The 20,740-nt window shown below is 39.6% G+C and overlaps 1 protein-coding gene and 1 non-coding gene across 7 annotated transcripts in view; both read left to right on the top strand.

The window, feature by feature from the left end:
* The window catches only part of CPEB3 (cytoplasmic polyadenylation element binding protein 3), a 200,136-nt gene that overhangs the window by 114,205 nt on the left and 65,191 nt on the right, over nt 1-20,740 (top strand). For all 6 annotated transcript variants that reach the window (XM_042238502.1, XM_042238505.1, XM_042238504.1 and 3 more), the window contains 2 exons: nt 8,318-8,485; nt 10,218-10,307. In XM_042238502.1, coding sequence (XP_042094436.1) covers nt 8,318-8,485; nt 10,218-10,307 — 258 coding nt within the window. The remainder of the gene's footprint in view (nt 1-8,317; nt 8,486-10,217; nt 10,308-20,740) is intronic.
* On the top strand, nt 8,050-8,122 carry TRNAG-CCC (transfer RNA glycine (anticodon CCC)). Its single transcript has one exon. It is a non-coding gene; the product is annotated as a tRNA-Gly (tRNA).

The raw sequence follows: 20,740 nt of genomic DNA, 5'->3' as shown, positions 1-20,740 counted from the left end.
GACCGGGTTGTGCGAGCTTTCTTGTCTAGAGGAATGGATGGTTCCAGAGTGAAACATGGACAGCTGAAGAAATATCTGACTGTTCATAGCTCTGGTATCTGAAGTATTACTGCTTATAGTAATAGGAAAATATGAGCACAGGAGATGGTGAGTGGAATAAGATCACTATTTTTTCTCTTTTGCAAAGAAGTTGGTCTGGAAGGAACCTACATTGATTATGAAGGAGGGGTTCTGGGCTGTCTACCTTAATTTCATTAAATGTTTGTGTGCCCACTGTGGGTCAGATGGTGTGCTAGACCCTAGCTGTCTCTCTCCTGAGTGTTCACTCTAGTGAAGGAGAGAGAGATGATACATTTTTATATTCAAACAAATATTTTTATACTCAAAAGTTTTGTTGAGTACTAGGAAGGAAGAACAGAGAAGGCAGTGGCACCCCACTCCAGTACTCTTGCCTGGAAAATCCCATGGATGGAGGAGCCTGGAAAGCTGCAGTCCATGGGGTCTCTGAGGGTCGGACACGACTGAGCGACTTCACTTTCACTTTTCACTTTCATGCATTGGAGAAGGAAATGGCAGCCCACTCCAGTGTTCTTGCCTGGAGAATCCCAGGGACGGGGGAGCCTCGTGGGCTGCCGTCCATGGGGTCGCGCAGAGTCGGACACAACTGAAGTGACTTAGCAGCAGCAGAAAGGAAGAATGGAAGTATCCTTTAAGGGAGGATGATTTGCTCTGAGAGATGTTTAAACTCAAACCCTAGGGCTGGAAAGACAAAATGGAAAGTCTGGAAAGATTTATTTATCTTTATTTTTTTTTTAATTTATTTGTTTGTTTTTATTTTACTTTACAATACTGTATTGGTTTTGCCATACATTGACATGAATCCGCCACGGGTATACATGAGTTCCCAATCCTGAACCCCCCTCCCAGCTCTCTCCCCATATCATCTCTCTGGGTCATCCCAGTGCACCAGCCCCAAGCATCCTGTATCCTGTATTGAACCTAGACTGGCGATTCATTTCTTACATGATAGTGTACATGTTTCAATGCCATTCTCCCAAGTCATCCCACCCTCTCCCTCTCCCACAGAGTCCATAAGTCTGTTCTATACATCTGTGTCTCTTTTGCTGTCTTGCATACAGGGTTATCATTACCATCTGTCTAAATTCCATATATATGTGTTAGTATAGTGTATTGGTGTTTTTCTTTCTGGCTTACTTCACTCTGTATAATTGGCTCCAGTTTCATCCACCTCATTAGAACGGATTCTTTAAATAAATATTTTATTCTGGAAATTTCCACATACACAAAAATAGAATTGTTTAATGAACTATGTATTCATCACTTAGCTTCAATGATTATCAACATTTTTGCTTATCTTGTTTCTTATATTCTCCTTCCTTTTTTCCTTTTTAGAATATTTTAAAGGAAATTCCAGACATCAAAATACAACTGTTTTAAGAGGCTTGAAGTGTAGTACTGATAAATGTTTACAGCATTGATAAACCTTGAAAACATTATGCTAAGTGAAAGAGGGCAATTACAAAAGACCACATATTGGATGGTTCCCTTTTATGAAATGTCCAGAATAAGCAAATCTGTTGAGACAGAAACTAGACTAGTGGTTGCCGAGGGCTGAGAGGGTTCCAGGAAAATGGGGAGTGACTAAGTGAATTATTTTTTAATAAAGTATTGAAAAAGGGTAGTGGTGAAGGGGAGAGGAGCTTGAGGCAAGAAAGGAGTTTGTGTCTTTGAGGAAGTATCAATAAATAGAGCCCAGAATGGCTGAGCTTGGTAGGCGAGAAGGCGGGTGTATTAATATGAGGTTGGAGGAAGAAAGGAAATCTGATCTCACTGGGCTTTAGCTCCTGGTAAGGATTTTGAATTTGATCCAGATATAAGAGGAAGCCTATGAATGTTTTAAAGCAGGGTCAAGTGATCAGATTTATGTTTTAAAAGAGCACTCTGGCTTTTGTTTGGAGTGGAGTGAGAGGAGAAGTGGGTTGTCTAGTTCAAAATGATGGTAATAGTCTAGGCAAGAGAAGATGATGTTTTAAGATAGGGCAATGCAATGGAGTTGGAAGAAGTGAACAATTGGAAGGTATGTTCTGGGGACAGACTCAGCCCTCTCTAATGGCGTTAGACCGAGGAATTGAATATGGAGAGCAAATAAGAAGGAAGACTCAAAAATGGTGTTTAAGTTCTAGCTTGAACACTTGAGTGAAGTGTGATGCCACATATCGAAATAGGACTGAGCAAGAATAGGCTTCAGGCAGAGGTTGAGTTCATTTATAAATACATTAAGGTTGTGATGCTTAAGAGATAACCACATAGTAATATCAAGTAAGATGTATTTTTATCTATTTGTATTCTAGCATTAGGGTTTTATGTAAGATTTTTGTGTAATCAAAGGAATGCTGCTACCCTCAGAGATGTGAAAACGTTTTCATCTAGTTCAAATCTCTCATTAAGTAAACAAAACTCAGATAAGTGAAATGTTTTATCCAGGGTCACAGAGGCTGAAACTTGACTGTCTTGACTTATAGGGAGCTTTTTTTTTTCCTCTGCCTAAGGGAGAAATGTCTCATAAGCCATTTACTAAAACGTCCCCAGAGTAATTATTTTCTGAGTTCTTTCCAAAACTAAGAGGAAAAGGATCAGGTTTGGAGTGGAAATATTGGGTGAAGATTGCCCTGGAGCTGCTGGATTGACAGTAGAGATGTGGGAGCTCAGAGGGGAGGTCCGAGCAGTTTTGGCAGCACGGCACGGCCAGTGGGCTACCATTCTGCTTCTTAACTGAAAATAGATATCAGAAAACCAGACCATTGGTGGAAGAGAGAGCCAAATGGCCAAAGTGCAACAATTAAGAAGTATTCCTCCTGCTTTTGCTGACTTACTGAGTATGAATATTTTATGTGAGAGGATGAGATTCTAAAGCAGATTTCTATGCTAGGTACATAAGAGTATAAGTTTTGGTAAGTAATGTGACTTACTTAAAACGTTTTGCTCTTGGGAAATGCTTTTATTAAAGAAAAGAAACCTGTCAGAGAGCTACTAGTGTTAGTGAAGCGGGACCTCTCATGGGACACAATTTGGGTACAGCCTCTTAAGTTTCAGTTTCTAGTAGCATGTGTCCAGAAACTAAAATTATACCAGTCTTCCCAGGGACTGTCTGTCGTGGAGGAAAGATTTATGCCAACCAGATGAATGCCTGGACAGACTAGAATGCCAGTGTTTCAACTTATCATGGAGATGGATGTAACAGAAATGAAACTTCAATGGCTGGTTATTTATCTAGTAGTTCAAGTCACCTTTTCATAATAATTAAATAATTAATAGAACAGTCCTTCAGGAGCTTATAATCGGAGCACAGGGGAAAAAATTGTTTTTAGGATCTGGAAAGATCAGATGAGCCACAGATGTCCCACAGAGTCATCCCAGCAGTATGATAAAATCCTCCTCTCTCCTTTTGGTTTGTGCTGGGAGATGCAACGGATTCTTAATCTACCCTTCTGTCTTTTAAATGCTTCCTGCAGACTGACTGTTCTGATCTGAGAGGACTTGAGGCAGTCACGTTACAGTAAGGTGGACTAGATTATAGATTTTATGTTCCATTCCTGGAGATACTTTTCTTAACCTGATTGAATTTGCAAGTTTCCCAAGGCTTCATACACTGCACACAATGTCTCTCTTAGTGGCTGTTTGCTACAGACAGGTCATCTGCTTTTCAGTGCTTCTTAAATTGGAGCATAGGAGTCACTGGGGAAATTTGTTAAAAGTGCAGATTTTCAAGTTTGACCTCTTTGATTCAGATTAAGTAGATCTGGGGACTGAGTTTATTCTTAGGTCTTACCTACAGTTAGAGAAACATCATATATGTGTGAATTCTTAGCAGTTTCATTTCCAGGGGCAAATTCTTTCCTGAAGTCTATGATACTCTATCTGCGAAGACAGAAATTTACTTTCAAAACCTTGGAAAGTTTAAGTACCCACAACCAATTTTTAAAACAGGTCAAATTTTTGTAGTTAATTCTTGCTTTTAATTTATTTATTTTTGCCAAAATACTCTGGGGAAGCTGTGGTTATGTTGGCTACACAGAAAGAAACCTCTCTTTGTTCCAGAATATCTTGAATATCTGCTCTGGTTCAAGACTTCCTCATCTCCCAGGTGGACAAGTCACAGCTTTCTTCAGAATTGCACCCCATCCGTCCTCTCCCTGGGTGTACGTTATTAATGGAGTGATGGTAGCTGTTGTTGGATTTGGGGTAGAGGGAAGAACATAGTCAGGTTGTGACAGGAGGAAGATGGATTAGATGGGAGTATCAGACTCTAGGGAGTGAGTATGTTTTTTTGTTTTTAAAGAAAAGCTAGTATTAGAATGAAATAGCATATTTGGAAAATGTGGAGTGTAATATGTAATGCTTGAACAATCAGAAGCAAGAGAAGAGATCTCAGCCTTCTGGGAACAGGATCCCAGAAGGATCCTCAAACCCATCTATTGTGTTCCAACATTTACTTATTTGCACATGGTATTTTCCTTTCTTGTCTGCTGCCTCACTGTTAACACTTACTGAATACCTACTTTGTGTGCCTTTATTAGGACGTGAAAATATAGTGGTGAACGAGATTAAATTGGTCCTTGTCCTAACAGAGCTTACAGTTTCATGGGGTTGGGGAACGAGATACCAAGTTAAAACCCATATGATAGCATAATGGTAACTAGGGGGAAAAAAAAGGAAAAAGTGCTGTGAATGGATGGAAAAGGGCATCTATTCTAATCTAGAAGGTCAGGAAAGTTCCAATTGAATTTCACTGACTTTTTAGCCTAGACCTGAAGAATCAATAGGACTTAATTAGAAAACTGGGGAGTTGAGAGGAGGGTGTTTGTTTTGGGTAGGGGAACACCTTTTCCTTAAGGCCTGAGGCAGGGAGGAATAACAGAAATTTCTAAGGAGGCCTGTGTCATTGGAGGTTAGTGAACCAGAGGGAGAGGCCAAGGGAAAGTCGCTCAGTCGTATCCGACTCTTTGCGATCCCATGGACTGTAGCCTACCAGGCTTCTCAGTCCATGGGATTTTCTAGGCAAGAGTACTGGAGTGGGTTGCCATTTCCTTCTCCAGGGGATCTTCCTGACCCAGGAATAGAACCCGAGACTCCCACATTGTAGGCAGACGCTTTACCCACTGAGCCACCAGGGCAACAACTCAATGTAGGAAGGTTAGGCAGAGGCCTTACAGTTTACAGAGATGTTTTTGTACTTTATCCCCAAATTAGGGGTGAGGGGTTTTAAGGATGTGACAAAGAGTGTGGTCATGTTCAGATTAATATTTGAAAATGGTGACTTTGGCTGTTTTGTGGAGAAAGCATTGTGGAGTACAAGGTAGGAATTAGCAAACTGAGCAAGCTATTGTATAGACTCTTGAGACTGCTAGTTCATGGGAGAGATGATGGCAGTATGGACCAGGGTGTTAGGGCTGAAGGTAGAGAGAACTGAATGAAGAATTATTTTGTAGCATGAGTTGGTAGGACTTAGTGGGAGATGGATTAGATGTGGAATATGAAAGAAAGGGATGTCAGGATTGACTCCTAGATTTCATGATTGAATTGAGTGCGAATAATAGTTATTTTCATTGAGATTGTAGGAATGCTAGAGAAGCAGGCTTGGCAGGAAAGATACGAGCTGTTTTGAAAGTTCTTTCTCTGTGGATTCTTATTCTTCATGTTTGAAACTATAACTCCCACAAGATTCTGCTCAGAATTGCCCTCCTGTGAAATCATTCTGAAGCTCCCTGAACGCCCTGCCTCTACCATTTTCCATGGAGCAGTAAATTGTGCCCTTGTGTCACTTGGTAAAGTCTTCTCTTAGTATTTCTGTCTCTACTTGATAATTGGGCTTCCAGGTGGCTCAGTGGTAAAGAATCAGCCTGCCAGTGCATGAAACTTGGGTTCGTTCCTTTGGTCAGGAAGATCTCCTGGAGGAGGAAATGGCAACTCACTCCAGTATTTTCGCCTGGGAAATCCCATGGACATCCTCTGTCCGTGGGTTCCAAGGAATCGGATACGACTGAGCACGTATGCATGCACGCATTTGATAAATTAAGTGCTTGCTTTTCTCTCTCCCCAGACTTGATTTCTTGGGCAGGGGCTACCAAATAGCTCTTATTTGTTTAATGTTCTCCAAATGTGGATAATTCTACAAGTGTTTTCCACTGAGTTACATAGTATGTTAAGATTTCCTTTATCTTGAATTCAGGTAATACTAGATTAAGTTATTTTACTACAGAACTTTCCCCAATCTTTGTATTCTAATATGGCTTTTGAGTCTCTGGGAAGGGCATAACGTGTATAGTATTTTCCCATATTATTTAGTTCTCCCAACCTCTCCTCCACCAGATTTTTTTTTTTTTTTTGAGCATCTCATGTTACTACTGTTGAGTGTAGGAGCTGGTGATAGGAACAAAGGTGGGAATGCTGGTTTGGAGGTACGCTTGTCACGGTAGGGACATAGTTCACTGAGTGTGGACGACATGAAAAGCAAACCCACGGCCATGGGCGAACATCACTGGATGTCTTTGGGAAGCTTGTTTTGCCTACAGTTGTTGCAGATCTAGTTCTTTTACTCCCACTGAACAAAACAGACATCAGGGGATGAGAATTTACTGTCTCTTGTTTGCCCTTGCCAGGCTAAAAAAGCTAGGTGACATGAAGTGACAAATTTTGTTCTGTTTCTTTGTAGCTAAGCTGGGAAGAGTGGAACAAAAAATTCTTTGGTCCTTTTATTTATTAACTCTCAACATCAAAACAGTGCCTTTCTTACACCACCTGGGTTGTTCATAAAATAAACAGAGTTATATTAGTACCTTTTTTTTATAAAAGAAATAAATGTTCAGTATTTTTCTAAGGCTATTTATATTCTGTTTAGAGAGTTGGCTATAGTGATGCAAAACCTAGGTCTCAGGGAAATATAGAGTGGAGAGACTAAATGAGAAAGACAGTATCTTTTTTTTGAAAAGCTTATGAATTTATTTTAGAGGGGAGTTTTTCTCTTTTTCAAAAGTTAGAAAGTTCAAGATAATTCATTTTTAGGGTAAAACCTAATGGAAAGTTTTACCAGGAACTCACTGACTCAAACAGGAAAAAAAAATTGTTTTTAAACTTAAATTTTATTTTGTAATGCCAAATGGCACTATTGTGTTGTATTTATTAACAGATTTTAACTTCTGGCATCTTCCTTATAGTCATGTGCAGAGGGTTAGGGGCCTTTGCTTCTCAGACTATAGAGTTAACAATGGACGTTATTTTTTTTGAATGACATAAAATACAGCTTGGATTAGTCACAACCACACCTACATCTATATATCCGCATCTTAATTTCTATGTTTTGATTCGCTTGCCCCACCTTTTATTATTGTAGACGTTCATTTCCAAATGGAAGTAGCTTGGAGTGGCAGGGACAAATTAATCATTTTTAGTCCTGCTCTCAGAGAAATTATCAGCTTCCGTCATCAGTTTAATATTCCCCCGCCTATCAGGGCCAGTCTTTAGAACTGAACCTCTGAGGTTACCATGAAGCGCAATCAAAATCTGTGAATAAAGATTTATTTTATTCTTCCCTTTAAGAAATGCCTGGGGAAAGGAAAAGTAATCACTGAATACTCTTAGCAGCAGAGATAGGGGCTGTATGAGTAAAATGTAGTGATATATTTTAGCAGCAAAAAACAGCTGTGGTTTTTTATGCTTCTTGCTTAGTATCAGTCCAGTCACTTCTGTGCTGTACTACCTTTACACAAACAATGATGCTATACATGGAACTCTGGTCAATGTTACCTAGCAGCCTAGATGGGAGGAGGGGTGTGGGCGAGAAGGGATACACGTATAAGTATGGCTGAATCCCTTTGTTGTTCACCCGGAGCTTATCACTACATTGTTAAGCGGCCATACCTCAATACAAAATAAAAAAGTTTTGTTTTAAAAATTGATGCTATAAACTTGTCTAGACATGGTAATCTGCAGTTGCTTATTCTACTGAAAAAAATCACTGTTTATGGGACTTCCCTGGTGGTCCAGTGGCTAAGACTCTGCACTCCCAATGCAGGGGGCCTGGGTTTGATCCCTGGTTAGGGAACTAGATTCCATGTGTCACAACTAAGGATCAAAGAACCTGCATGCCCAGCACAGCCACATAAATAAATACTTAAAAAATTAATCACAGTTTAAGATGTATTTTTGGGAATGCTTCACTCTGTACTTTGGCTCCTAATAAAACATGTGTTGTCCAGGAAACCACTATTAACCATAGAAACTCCCGCATTTGTTTCAGGTCGATCTTCTCTCTTTCCCTTTGAAGATGCCTTCCTGGACGACAGTCACGGCGATCAGTCTTTGTCATCTGGCTTAAGTTCTCCCACTCGCTGTCAGAACGGGGAGCGAGTAGAGCGCTACTCTAGAAAGGTGTTTGTTGGAGGCCTTCCTCCTGATATCGATGAAGGTACCATGCCCTCACTAATGGCTTAATAAAGGCCAGGGTTATTACTTGTGTGATCTGACCCTACCTGTCCTCTCGAAGACGGCTTTAAGACTTTCATGTCTTAGTGTCAGGAGATGAGGATGCTCAATAGATGGAAAAGAAAGAAGTTTTTGCACCTCTGGTCTGTTCTTCAGACATGGCAGTCTCCAAACAGCTTCTCATTTCCTTGTTATTAATTTTGGGTCACATTTTTAAATGATAATGAGAACTAATATTTACAGAACTCTTCCAGTAAGCCCCTTGTGTGCTATGTGCTTCATATTATCTCATTTAACCTCCACAGCTCTCCTCTAAGTCATCTCCTGCCAACTCCCTTTTGTAGATGAGGAAACGAAGGATCAGAGAGATAGTGGTGCAACTGGAATCAAAATCCAACTGATTCCAGAACTTTGTTCCTATCCATCACACCATACCATTTCATATTTTAATGTAGATACCTGTTAATGAAATAACCCCTTTTGCCTTTGAAAGAATTGAGGCTAATTAGAATATTTCTTAATAATATGTTTGAGATACTAGCAATCCAAAAGTGAGTTTCACTAGTGCCTAAAGCTGGTCAACACATAGTAGGTTGTCAGTAAATATTTGTTACTAGAAGAATGAAATAGAATTGTGACAGAGTTAACTCAAGGGAAGAAAACAACTCTAGTTCTAGTAGGCTTTGGATCTGCTATAAAAATATTGGTAAAACAGAATTGTTTTGCCAGCATTATTCAAGCTATAATATTTCTCTTAATTTATCATGATTTTCTTTTTTTCATGAGAGAAATGGTTTTACTTTAGGTTTACTGCTTTGACATTGTACACAGCTGAAGGCTCATTTTTCTCTAAACTATTCTTTTACTAGTGTTAATCTCATCTGTAGAGATGCCTGTTAATGGAAAACCCCTTGGATTTTTCTTTAAGACAATGGTTTTGATCATGGCTGTGGTTTAGTCGCTCAGTCCTGTCTGACTCATTGCGACCCCGTGGCCTGTTGCACACCAGGCTTCCCTGTCCTGAGAGAGTGGCAACTTAAACCTGATCAGGAGCTCAGTTATAACCTTCTGCTTTGAATCAAAAGTCAGAAGGTAAAGATAAGTCCGTTAAGCTATACCTTTTGAAACATTTTCTTTATAGGATGTGTGGTAGATATGTGTAAGAGAAAGAGGCCATTGGCTTTTAGTTTTTTCTTATTCTTAAGTCACTTATTGTCCCTGCTCCTCACCAAAAGAATAGTATCTATTTCTAAAAGAATCTTATATTAACAATAATAATCTGATATTAATAATCTGAGATAATAATCTCAGAGATTACTTCACATAAGTAGAAATGTATTTCAAATATTTTGTGTATTTTGCCTTTTTTTTTTTCTAAAAACAGAGAACATTCCCATTTTTACAGCCTCCTTTTTCCTTGACAGAGTAGTCACCTTCGCTAATGTCAGATATTTTTTCTTCCAGATTCTTTATATTAGGCTTATTGAAAGTGAAGGGAAGTAAATTATAGTTTGAAACACATTCTGCATGGTTGAAAGCAGATAACCAAATGTACCCCTCTAACAATGTTATTTCACTTAATAAATTTGACTTCTGTAAAGAATGCTCTAGAAAACAGCTCTCAAAAAAACATTTTAAAATAAAAAGATATCTTTGATGCTATTCTGTTTGCAGTATTTTTTCTCTTCTGCTAACATTCCTTCTTTGTTTTGTAGATGAGATCACTGCCAGCTTTCGCAGGTTTGGACCTCTTGTCGTAGACTGGCCTCACAAAGCTGAAAGCAAGTCGTATTTTCCTCCTAAAGGTAATGTGCTTAAAATGTCTGCACTGTTCGCCGGTTGGAGAACTAACATGATAGTTCAATAAAATGCAGCATTTTAACTCTGGAAATAGCTTTTGACTTTCCCCCCCATTAAGAAATCATTTTAATGTTGATTGTTTTGGAGACTGTTCCCCCAGGAGCATACTGATTGTTTCATAGCATCTACTTTTATTGGCAATGAGATCCTGTGAGTCTGCTGTGAAGGAGCCTTGGCTAACTTTTTATCAATTGAAAGAAAAGATCTAGGGTTTGAGGATTGTCAACAATGGAAAAGATTATTTTGAATGAAATTTTATTTGTAGCCCTAGCCCTGTAGTTTTATAGATCTTATAAAACCCCAAACTTGGAACAGCTAGTGACAGAAGAAGAATGACATTTTATGAAATTACCTCTATCCATGACTGTATCTTAAGTGACTTAGCCTGGTGATGGGTAGAGGGCGAAGTAGCGTGACCTTGACTCCCTTTCCATAGCCTTGCTTTCCTTACTTTCGGTAGGCTTTTCCGATGGTTTATGAGGGCATGAAAATATATCACTTTGTTTATAGTTTATCATTTTGTGGAATCTAAGGAACTTTTCTGATGGTATTAATTCTGGGTATGTTCCTACATTTATATTGAAGAGTGTTTTGAGCTACAGAGAAAGTTTTCTTCTTGTGTTATGGTCTGTATGTTTCAAGGATGTCCTTCCTCTCTAAGGAATTCAGCTTTGATGTGTGTTATTATGTAACGATACTCACCACAAGAATATGGAGTCTAAATACCTGTCCTTCCTGTGCCTTGTACAGGAATCAAATTATAGCTTAGCCTAGGAATGGCAGGAGGCTTCCTTTTATGTCTGGTTTATTAGATTTGTTACCTGTACTTCTCCCCACTCTATTGCCTATGAAATAATTTATTCACTAAATATAAGGTTATTTGTTTGCTTTTAACATTCTTCTGTCGATCCTCTCCAATAATTTGTTAAAATTAAAAATAAGTTTTATATTAGTCTAAAAAGATAAAAATCATCACACTGATTATTTCAGTGAAGGAATGTATTCACTTTGTGGTACATATATGACACTAAAGAAATATTTAAAACACGTTTTTAACAGTGATTAATGATTTGTTGAGTCAGAACCGTGGTATTTCAGTGAATGAATGAGTTCATCTCACTGTGCTGCATGTAATACACTCTGTAAAGTCACATGTATAAAAAGGTGTTCCTGAGAGTACTAGTTGTACATGTGAATGAAGGCAGTGTCATTTTAGGGAAAGAATGTCTCCACCATGCTGTGGTGCATGTGATACACTATAAAATGACGTGTATAAAAGATACCTTCCCTCTACCTCCCCGAGACTGAGTATGTATTTATTCTTGAAATTAAATTTCAAATACATCTTATAAACAACCAACAATATTGTGCTTTAGACATGTGTAAGAGATATTTTTAAGATTGCTAGTGGAAAAAAAATCATTCTGAGAAGGTTATAAAAATGATTCTGGGATAAAAGGTGCAGAATGATCATTGTAAAAACTAAAAATGAAAATAAGCACATCTATGATCATGTCCAAAGAAAATTAACCCAAATATACCTCTGTCAGAGATGATCACTGTATACATTTTATTAAATATCTTTCTTATATCTCTTTATGAATACATACATTTATATGAAATTTAAAATTTTATATGATTGGGATCACATTATATATGCTAATATTTAATAACCTGCATTTCCCCCCAGCAATGTCAACGTCTTTCTATAAGAAACTTACATTATCCTTAATGATCTTGTTTTATTTAGTCAGTCCTATTGAAAGAGGAGAGTGAAAAAGTTGGCTTAAAGCTCAACATTCAGAAAACTAAGATCATGGCATCTGGTCCCATCACTTCCTGGGAAATAGATGGGGAAACAGTGTCAGACTTTATTTTTTGAGGCTCCAAATGCAGATGGTGATTGCAGCCATGAAATTGAAAGACGCTTACTCCTTGGAAGAAAAGTTATGATCAACCTAGATAGTATATTCAAAAGCAGAGACATTACTTTGCCGACTAAGGTCCGTCTAGTCAAGGCTATGGTTTTTCCAGTAGTCATGTATGGATGTGAGAGTTGGACTGTGAAGAAGGCTGAGTGCCAAAGAATTGATGCTTTTGAACTGTGGTGTTGGAGAAGACTCTTGAGAGTCCCTTGGACTGCAAGGAGATCAGTCCTGGGGTGTTCTTTGGAAGGAATGATGCTAAAGCTGAAACTCCAGTACTTTGGCCACCTCATGCGAAGAGTTGACTCATTGGAAAAGACTCTGATGCTGGGAGGGATTGGGGGCAGGAGGAGAAGGGGACAACAGAGAATGAGATGGCTGATGGCATCACCAACTCAATGGATATGAATTTGAGTGAACTCTAGGAGATGGTGATGGACAGGGAGGCCTGGTGTGCTGCGATTCATGGGGTCGCAAAGAGTCAGACAAGACTGCGCGACTGAACTGAACTGAGGACATTAAGTTGCTTTCAGTTTTTTCTCATGCTGCTTCAGTGAATATCCTTGTGCCTTCATTTTTTTGCTTTTTTCTATGACGTCTTAGGGTGAATTTGCAAAAGTAAGGTACATGTTTATACACACTGCCAAGCTTCCCTTAACAAAGATCATACACATTTATATTTCACTGGCAGTACCTAATTTGTGAAACTTTGTTCTGTTGACGATCAAGAGATATGGCTCTTTTTCAATCTTTGCCAATCTGATGGTTAAAATAGCATCCTTTCTGACATTTTTCCTCTTACTAGCCATTTGAATTTATTATTTTACTTTGTTTCATTGACATTTCATTTCTGTCTGGGATTAATAATGGAGTAAGGAACAAGAAAAGATCCACCTTTGTTTTTCCAGGTAATATGCCAGCTGTCCCAGCTGTCATTTATTGACAGTTCTTTTTTTTCCTTATTGATTTGAATCATTAGAATTCAGTATTGGTTGAAAGGTTATCTCTCTTGTTTCTCTACACTGTATTTCAAAGACTAATTTTTTAAAAAGGTAAAAGATTTCATTAGTAATTTTGTTTACATGTTACAATGATAGTTTTTTTTGATATATTGGATTAAAATATATTAAAATTAACTTCACCTGTTTCTGATTTTTAGCTTTTTAAATGTAGATATTGGAAAATTTTAAATTACATATGTGACTCATATTTATTGGGCAGCACACCTGCAGAGCACGAGTCAACAAACTCTCTTTGTTTAGCCGTGAGCTCAGAATGGTTTTTATATTTTTAAGTGTTGTGAAAACACATACACAGAGAAGAATAGGTAATAGAGACTATATGTGGCCCTCAAATCCCTTTGCAGAAAGTTTATTGACTTCTTTAGCCCAGAGAATTGTTTACCTTCTGAGACACCCAGTGACAAAGGAGGCATTTATTTCAGAGGAAGTCTGTGTAGACATAACTAATTATTAAATTTTGTTCTTCTGTTGGAGATGATCACTGTAAAAGTAACAGTGAAAATAGGGATATATATGGTCATACAGTCTTTACCCATTGGTCAGTTGTATCCAATAGAGTAAAACAGAGTAAGTCATTGTTGTGACGTATGTTTTTGGTACATCAAGGACTATCAGTTCCCTTCAAGTCTTCTCTTTTCCAAGCTAAATATTTTCACATCTCTGCTCATATTTTATGCATAATGGACCACCATTATTCTTGCCTGCCTTTTTGGTATGTGTATCATCTCTGGAACTTCCCGCTTAAATTTGCCTCTGAGAGTTAAAGAGAAAACATTTGGGTTGGTGTAAGCAGTGTAGAGCTTAGCAGCTCTATGAACTCTCCATGGTTTGGGTGCCCTTCCTATTTAACAGCGCAATAACATAGACTTGTAGGACATTAGAGAAGTTGCCCTTACTTTACGACTGAGGTTAAGTGTTGAGATGGACTAGTGAGAGCCAGGCCAAGCAGAGAATCTGGATCCCCTGATTCTGGTCCTCAGGCTTGCATCCTCAGAGAGCAGCTTGCCTCTCTGGTGATTTTGGGGTCAAGGAGGAGAAATAATTATTAAACTTTTGGCTCCTGTTGTGTTTTGCTTTCAGCCAAAGTCTGAAGGTTGACCTATTTTGGAAGGACCTAAAGAAATTTGGTGTTAGTCCAAGGTTGCAGTAACTTTGAGATTCCATGCCCATTGCTTTGAACACTGGGGACACCTAAGTAGTTTATTCCAAACTGTTTTGTGCCTCGTTAATAATGCCCCCTCGTGCTGTTTCTGCTTTTCTTTGAATTCCTCAAGTTTTAATTCAGGTCAGTGCTTTTTTGGTAATACTCCTCTTGTCGGTTATACTTTTCTTAGGTCCCTGCAGCTTGGCCATTAGGCACAGTTTCTTTGGCTTTATGCTTTAGGCTTATGTGTAGATAAGAGGAAAATAAGAACCATACACTATGAAGTCCTTCTCTTTTTTTCTCAGAACGTGTGTGCCTAATGAAATAAACAGTATCATTCGTGTATCCAGCAGGGACGCCGGTATAGATTTGGAGTACGGTTTGTCAAACCATGGCCATTTCATTGAACTATGGAGAGCTTAATATCTATGTAAAGAAGCAGTGACCACATACGTCAACTGTTCTCTTAAGTCTTGTTGGGCCAGCAGAGTGAGAGGGGATGGAGACTGGGGTTCTCACCAGCACAAAGGCACTGAGGCATTTGATCACCTCTTTGAGGATATGCAGAACCCTCTGGAACAGTTTGTCTGTGGGTCACAAGCAGGTCATTGCTTGGTGTTCTCCACAGCACCTCTGAGAACATGAAGGAGGAAGAAAGCATGGAAATCATATTGTGTCTTCATGATGCGTTCTCAGACCTTCTGAACTTTAGAGTCCTCTGGGGGAAATCATAAAATAACACAGTTACAAACTATAGTAGTTCTCTGAAGGAAAAATGGAGAATGCAGTGACTTTTAAAAAGGGGACTTCAATTTAGACTGAGGATATAGAGTTTCTTTGAGAAAACAGGGATTAGGTAGAACTGATTATTGAGGCATTAGCTAGAAAGTGCAGGGAAGCAATTTTCAACCAGAGGAATACCATGTGGGAAATAGTAAGAAAAGGGCTTTACTTCCTTTGAAGAAATGAAGGAAGGGTGGTTGGAATGTTGTGATGAAGGAGAAAATGATGCAAAAGAAAGCCTTGGAAAGACATACAATTTTTTTCCCTTCCCTCAGTTGCTCTAGGCTCCCAGAGAGAGTAGATATAAAGGCATTTCTGTGGTGTTTGGGGTGAAGGCAGAATGGAGTTGGGTCAAATAGAAATATCAATTTAACATACTTCCAAATAGTTACTGATAAAGCTAAACAAAAGTCTTGCTTTGTGTTTTCTGCATTTGGTTCTTGATGATGAAAAGAGATTCAGCTAGTCAGAATATTGAGGAATTTTCCTGACATTCCACCCTCATGCTTTTTAGTTCCGAAATAGCAGAGTTGAAATTGTGAGTGCTGGAAAGAGAGGTTCTCCCAAATGTTAGCACATGAACCAATCCCTGCATTCATACAAAATGCTAATCAACATCACTATGTAAGTAGCTTGGGTGCTAAGGTAATTCGAAGATAGTTACTACAAGTGGATGGTGAGAAAACAGAATTTAAGTATGATAGAGGGCTTGCTTCCTGGTGCAAATGATCAAGTAGCGTTGAGATTATCAATCCATCTAATATTTGTTGCCCATCTGTCTGTGGAAGAGTCTATACTCTCTGGCCTTGTGGGGCTCTAGAGAAGAAACCATTCTTGTTTTTGAGAAGACTGCAGTTTTTCAGAGGAGACATGAGAACACAGATGTGAAACATTAAGTAAGCGTAAAGACCATGAATTTGGGAACTAGACTTGCTGGGCTACCCCACCTCTTAGTTGTATGACCTTAAGCATGATGTTTAGTCTTTCTGTTCCTTAGTTGCATTACCTGTAAAAGAGAGGTAATATGAGTACCTACTTCATAAAGTTGTGATAAAGACTAAAATGGATGAATCCATGTGTAGTACTTAAAATCATCCTGGCATACAGTAGGTTTATGAGTGATGTTATTTTTATTAAAGAAAATACAAATCAACTTATGGTTAATGACAAATGAGTGAAAAACAATTCTAGGCATCCAGAGGAGGAATAGATTATCATGGGCTGGGGACTTCCCTAGTGGTCCAGTGGTTAAGACTTCACACTTCCATACATGCAGGGGCACAGGTTAGATTACTGTGGGCTGTGCAAGACCTGAGTCTTAAAAGCTAGACAGGGATAAAAGAGGTAAAATAATGATAATTATTCTGGGGGTTAGAATAATGAAAATTAGGATGGTAAATGTTTATTAAGGACTTGTTGTCAGCTAGGCAGTGGGTTACTATTTTCTGTGCTTAATCTTATTTTAAACGCCACAAGATGAGTGCCCTTATTAGCCCCATTTTAAAGAGTAAGAAATCAGAAGAGTGTAATTTATTCACCATCATGTGTTAAGCGATAGGCCCACTGAATGGGAGAATCGGCACTGTTGAATGTGGGACAGTCAATAGAGGGAAAACCAGTTTGGTGTGTGGTGTTGATCTGATTAAAAATATGCAGAGTTTGGTATGTCCTCACATCTTATCTGGGAGGAAATTCCTCGTGGGCACTTGACATTGTGGCTAGGGAATTTGGGAAGAGTCTGACGCTGGAGGTACACAGAGGAGGGAGAAGAAAGTGAAAAGCTGTGAGTAAGTTCTATCTGGAACCAGAAAGAAAAAGAGGACACGGCAATAGAGGTGAAGGGGAGTGAAGGACTGGCGTTGTGTCTGTGACTGTGGCGGCTAAAGGAAAGAAGCTTCAAGCAAGAACAGTCAGCACCAACAGATACGCCAGGGTTATGGAGCAGTCCTTCATGGAGTAGAGATGCGTATGGCTCTCTTGTCAAGTACAAGATCATAGTAATTTCTGTTGTTATCGTAATTCTAGGCCTTAGTATTGTAATGAAGTAGAAAGCAATCTGTTTTGCAGTGAATAAGTGTTATTTTATAAGGAAAAAGAATAATTCTGCCTCCCTAGCAAAGCCACTGTCATCATTTTTGTTTCCGTCCAGTCTTTATTCATATATATCTTTTTTGTGGGAGTATAATAATAGCAGAGATACAGTTTTTTATTCTCCTTCCTCCCATGTTTCTGCTTAATTTTCTTATTTTTTAAGTGGCTGCCTCACTTATTACACCATAATTTACTTGCTTGTTGGTCATGTAGGCTATTATAAATAATGCTTCTGTTAATATATCCTTTCGTATGGTTCTTCTTTAGGATAAATTTGCAGCAGAAGCTTAACCAGAGTTGAAAGAAATGAAAGTCCTAATGACTCCGGATTTGATATCACATGGCTTCCCAAAGCAATTTTCTTTATGAAGTTTATGCTAATTTGGACATCTGCAGCACATTTTTTTGCTTAGTTTTAAGTCAGATGAATGGTACATTGCAGTCGTGGACTTACCTTTTTTGCCTATGTGTTTGGAATGTAATGGACCCCTACAGAAGCTGGAAATCACATTGATTTTGCTCTTGTACTTGAAGTTTAAACCTTTTCCTCTTGGGTCCGCTTCGTCTGTTGAATCTTGGGTATTTTTTGACATCATCTCTGGTCATTTTCTGCTTTACCTTCTCTGACCACACTGACTCCTTTGCTCTTCCTTGAGGTACACAAAGTCTTCTCAGGGTCTTAGTCTTTTGTCTGAAACTTCCTTTTGTCTGAAACCGTCTTGCCCCAGATTTCTAAATGGATTGCTCCTCTCTTCCCATAGACAGACTTTGCTGAAATGTCACCTTCACAGAGAGATCTTTCCTGACGTCCGTATCTCAAATAGCAGCCCCTCTATTCTGTTGCTCTCTAGTCCTCACTCTCATTTTATTTTTATTTTCCACCCTCATTATTTATTTTTCCTTGTGATAAGGTATACTTATCACAACCTGAAAAAAATTGTATGTGTGTTTTTTTTTCCAGCTAGGAGTGTAAATTTTATAAGACCAGGGATTTTGTTCTTTGCTCTATACTCAGTACCTTGCACACCTGCATCAGTGGCTAGCCCTCAGATATTTGCTAAATGAGTGGATTTTATCTTTGCGAATAATGAGTTCATGACTTGTGCAGAGAGAAGCAGAGTCCATCATATGTTAGAGCTGCCCTAAGGAGCATCTCATTCTAATCTCATTCTAATTTAAGCCAGGACCCAAAGACGTGATGTGTCTTTTGCTAACAGCGCACATCTCTTATTAGACAGACTTGAACCTGGCTGACCAGTAGTATATACTATTTCACCTGGTGAATTATCAAAAAAAAGTAGTTTTTGTTTTGCTAGGGTGTGTAATTTGTGGGAAAGGTAAATAGATTTAAACTATATAGTCTGATAACTTATGCTATTATTTGCAAGGCTGGATTTTATATAAAACTTAGCAACTTAAGCTATATGATCCATGGGCACACTTTCATAGCTGTTTAAAACTGAAAGTGATCCTTGGTTTTTTCCTGAGTTCTTCTCTTCTGTTGGTCACACTTAACTAGCTGAGGGTATTTCCAAAGAGCTGGTTTAGGTGAAGGCTGTAGGTCTGAGCTGCCCTTTAGCTGTAGCTTAACCAGGGGATTCTGCCTCTTGGGTGATGCCAGGTTGTTTCTGCACATGAGTGCATTGCTCTGTAGGCAAATCTTTGACTGCAAGGATCAGAGAGTTCTCTTGTGCTACTTCAAATTAGGGTTATGGTTATGAGGAACAAGGAAAGCCCCAAAATAGGAGCCACGATACAACCAGGTGTCATGGAGACTGTGCTCGGGGGTGGCAGGCTGCAGGGATTAGAACAGTAGGCACTATTAATTCTTCCTTGTAATGTTCTGTATTATCATGAGTCAGCTCTTCTCTGCATATGTGCTTCTTTCTGTGCTTCCAGGGGGCAAATTGATTTCATATTTCTAGTTAGAGTCCAGAGAGCAGGAATCTGATTAGTTCAGTTCATCTTTTAACCCCTTGCTGTGACATAGGCCATCCTAATGGTAGTGACCTTAGAAGCCTTGCTGCTGCTGCTGCTGTCGCTTCAGTTGTGTCCGACTCTGTGCGACCCCATAGATGGCAGCCCACCAGGCTCCCCCATCCCTGGGATTCTCCAGGCAAGAACACTGGAGTGGGCTGCCATTTCCTTCTCCAGTGCATGAAAGTGAAAAGTGAAGGTGAAGTCACGCAGTCGTGTCCGACTCTTAGCGACCCCTTGGACTGCAGCCTACCAGGCTCCTCCATCCATGGGATTTTCCAGGCAAGAGTACTGGAGTGGGTTGCCATTGCCTTCTCTGTAGGATCCTTGAGTGCTTAATAAAAAATAAAGCAAATGGCATAGTTCTGCTTCCTTGAGCGTGGTGCTGTGCGTGTGGGAAGATTAGGTTGGGCATGGCAAACTTTTGTGACAGTAGATGTGTTTCTCATAATCTCCCTCATCACCTCCTGGGAGAATAGCCCACATCGAAAGTTGCTGTTACTAGAGCGACAAAAAAAGTCTGCCTACTCTCAGCCTCTGCCCCTGGTTCTGAACCAAACAGCTGCTCCCCATGCTGCCAACAGTCTCACCTCCTGTGGTGGGGCTGAGGCCAGGGAGAAGAGTTGGCATCTCCTGGGCAGTGAGCACAGCTGCACTACCCCTGCTGGCAGAGACCTCTGGGGCAAAGGCAAGGCCAGCAGCCAGCTGCAGATGTTGGACAGGCAGTTGGCCACATGGCTCTGAAACTGTGTTGAGACGGTGGTGGTGCTGGCATCCTCAGCCCACACGAGAGCCAGCATCGGCCCCAGCAGTTCAGGTGCACAGCCAGGTAGACGGAACCGTGACAGTCACGCCTATTTATGCAAGAGTGACCCATGGGTCTTGCTCTCTGCCTCTTGCCCACCGTGGATAAAGTATGTACTTCTAAGTGGCATTTCTGCTGATCATGTATTTTCTCCACACTGGTCAGGCTGACTTAACTGCCAGTCCTTGTGACCAAGGTCATGCAGTCGTGGAAGTTTACACAATACAAACATAGTTTGTGAACCTGGCATAAACCCGGCCACGTAGGATTCACATTGACTTTGAGCTGACTAGCTAAGCAGATGCTGTTTAAGGAATAGGAAAGAGAGCTCTCCTTGGAAAGGGCAAAATAGGTCATTGTGAAGCTGCAGTGGGCTGGACTCACAGCGTCTCGTTCCTTTTTCCTTCAGTTTGTCTAAATCTGGCTTTTGAAAGGAAAGTTTTCAAACTTCACATTTTTTTTCCTTGTAGCGTAACTTGGATGGAAATAATTCAGTGTTGTTTTAGGCCCAGATTCCAAGTTTTTCCACCTTCTGAGTTACATAAACTGATCAAGTTGGGAACCTAATGGAGTTTTAGCCTGTACTTAACCTTTTGCAGTTTGTAAGCTTTTGAGTAATACTTGGCCTTTT

The sequence above is a fragment of the Ovis aries genome, chromosome 22 (genome assembly GCF_016772045.2).
Source record: "Ovis aries strain OAR_USU_Benz2616 breed Rambouillet chromosome 22, ARS-UI_Ramb_v3.0, whole genome shotgun sequence".
Taxonomy (NCBI): Eukaryota; Metazoa; Chordata; class Mammalia; order Artiodactyla; family Bovidae; genus Ovis; species Ovis aries.
This window is presented reverse-complemented; position numbering and strand designations above follow the sequence as displayed.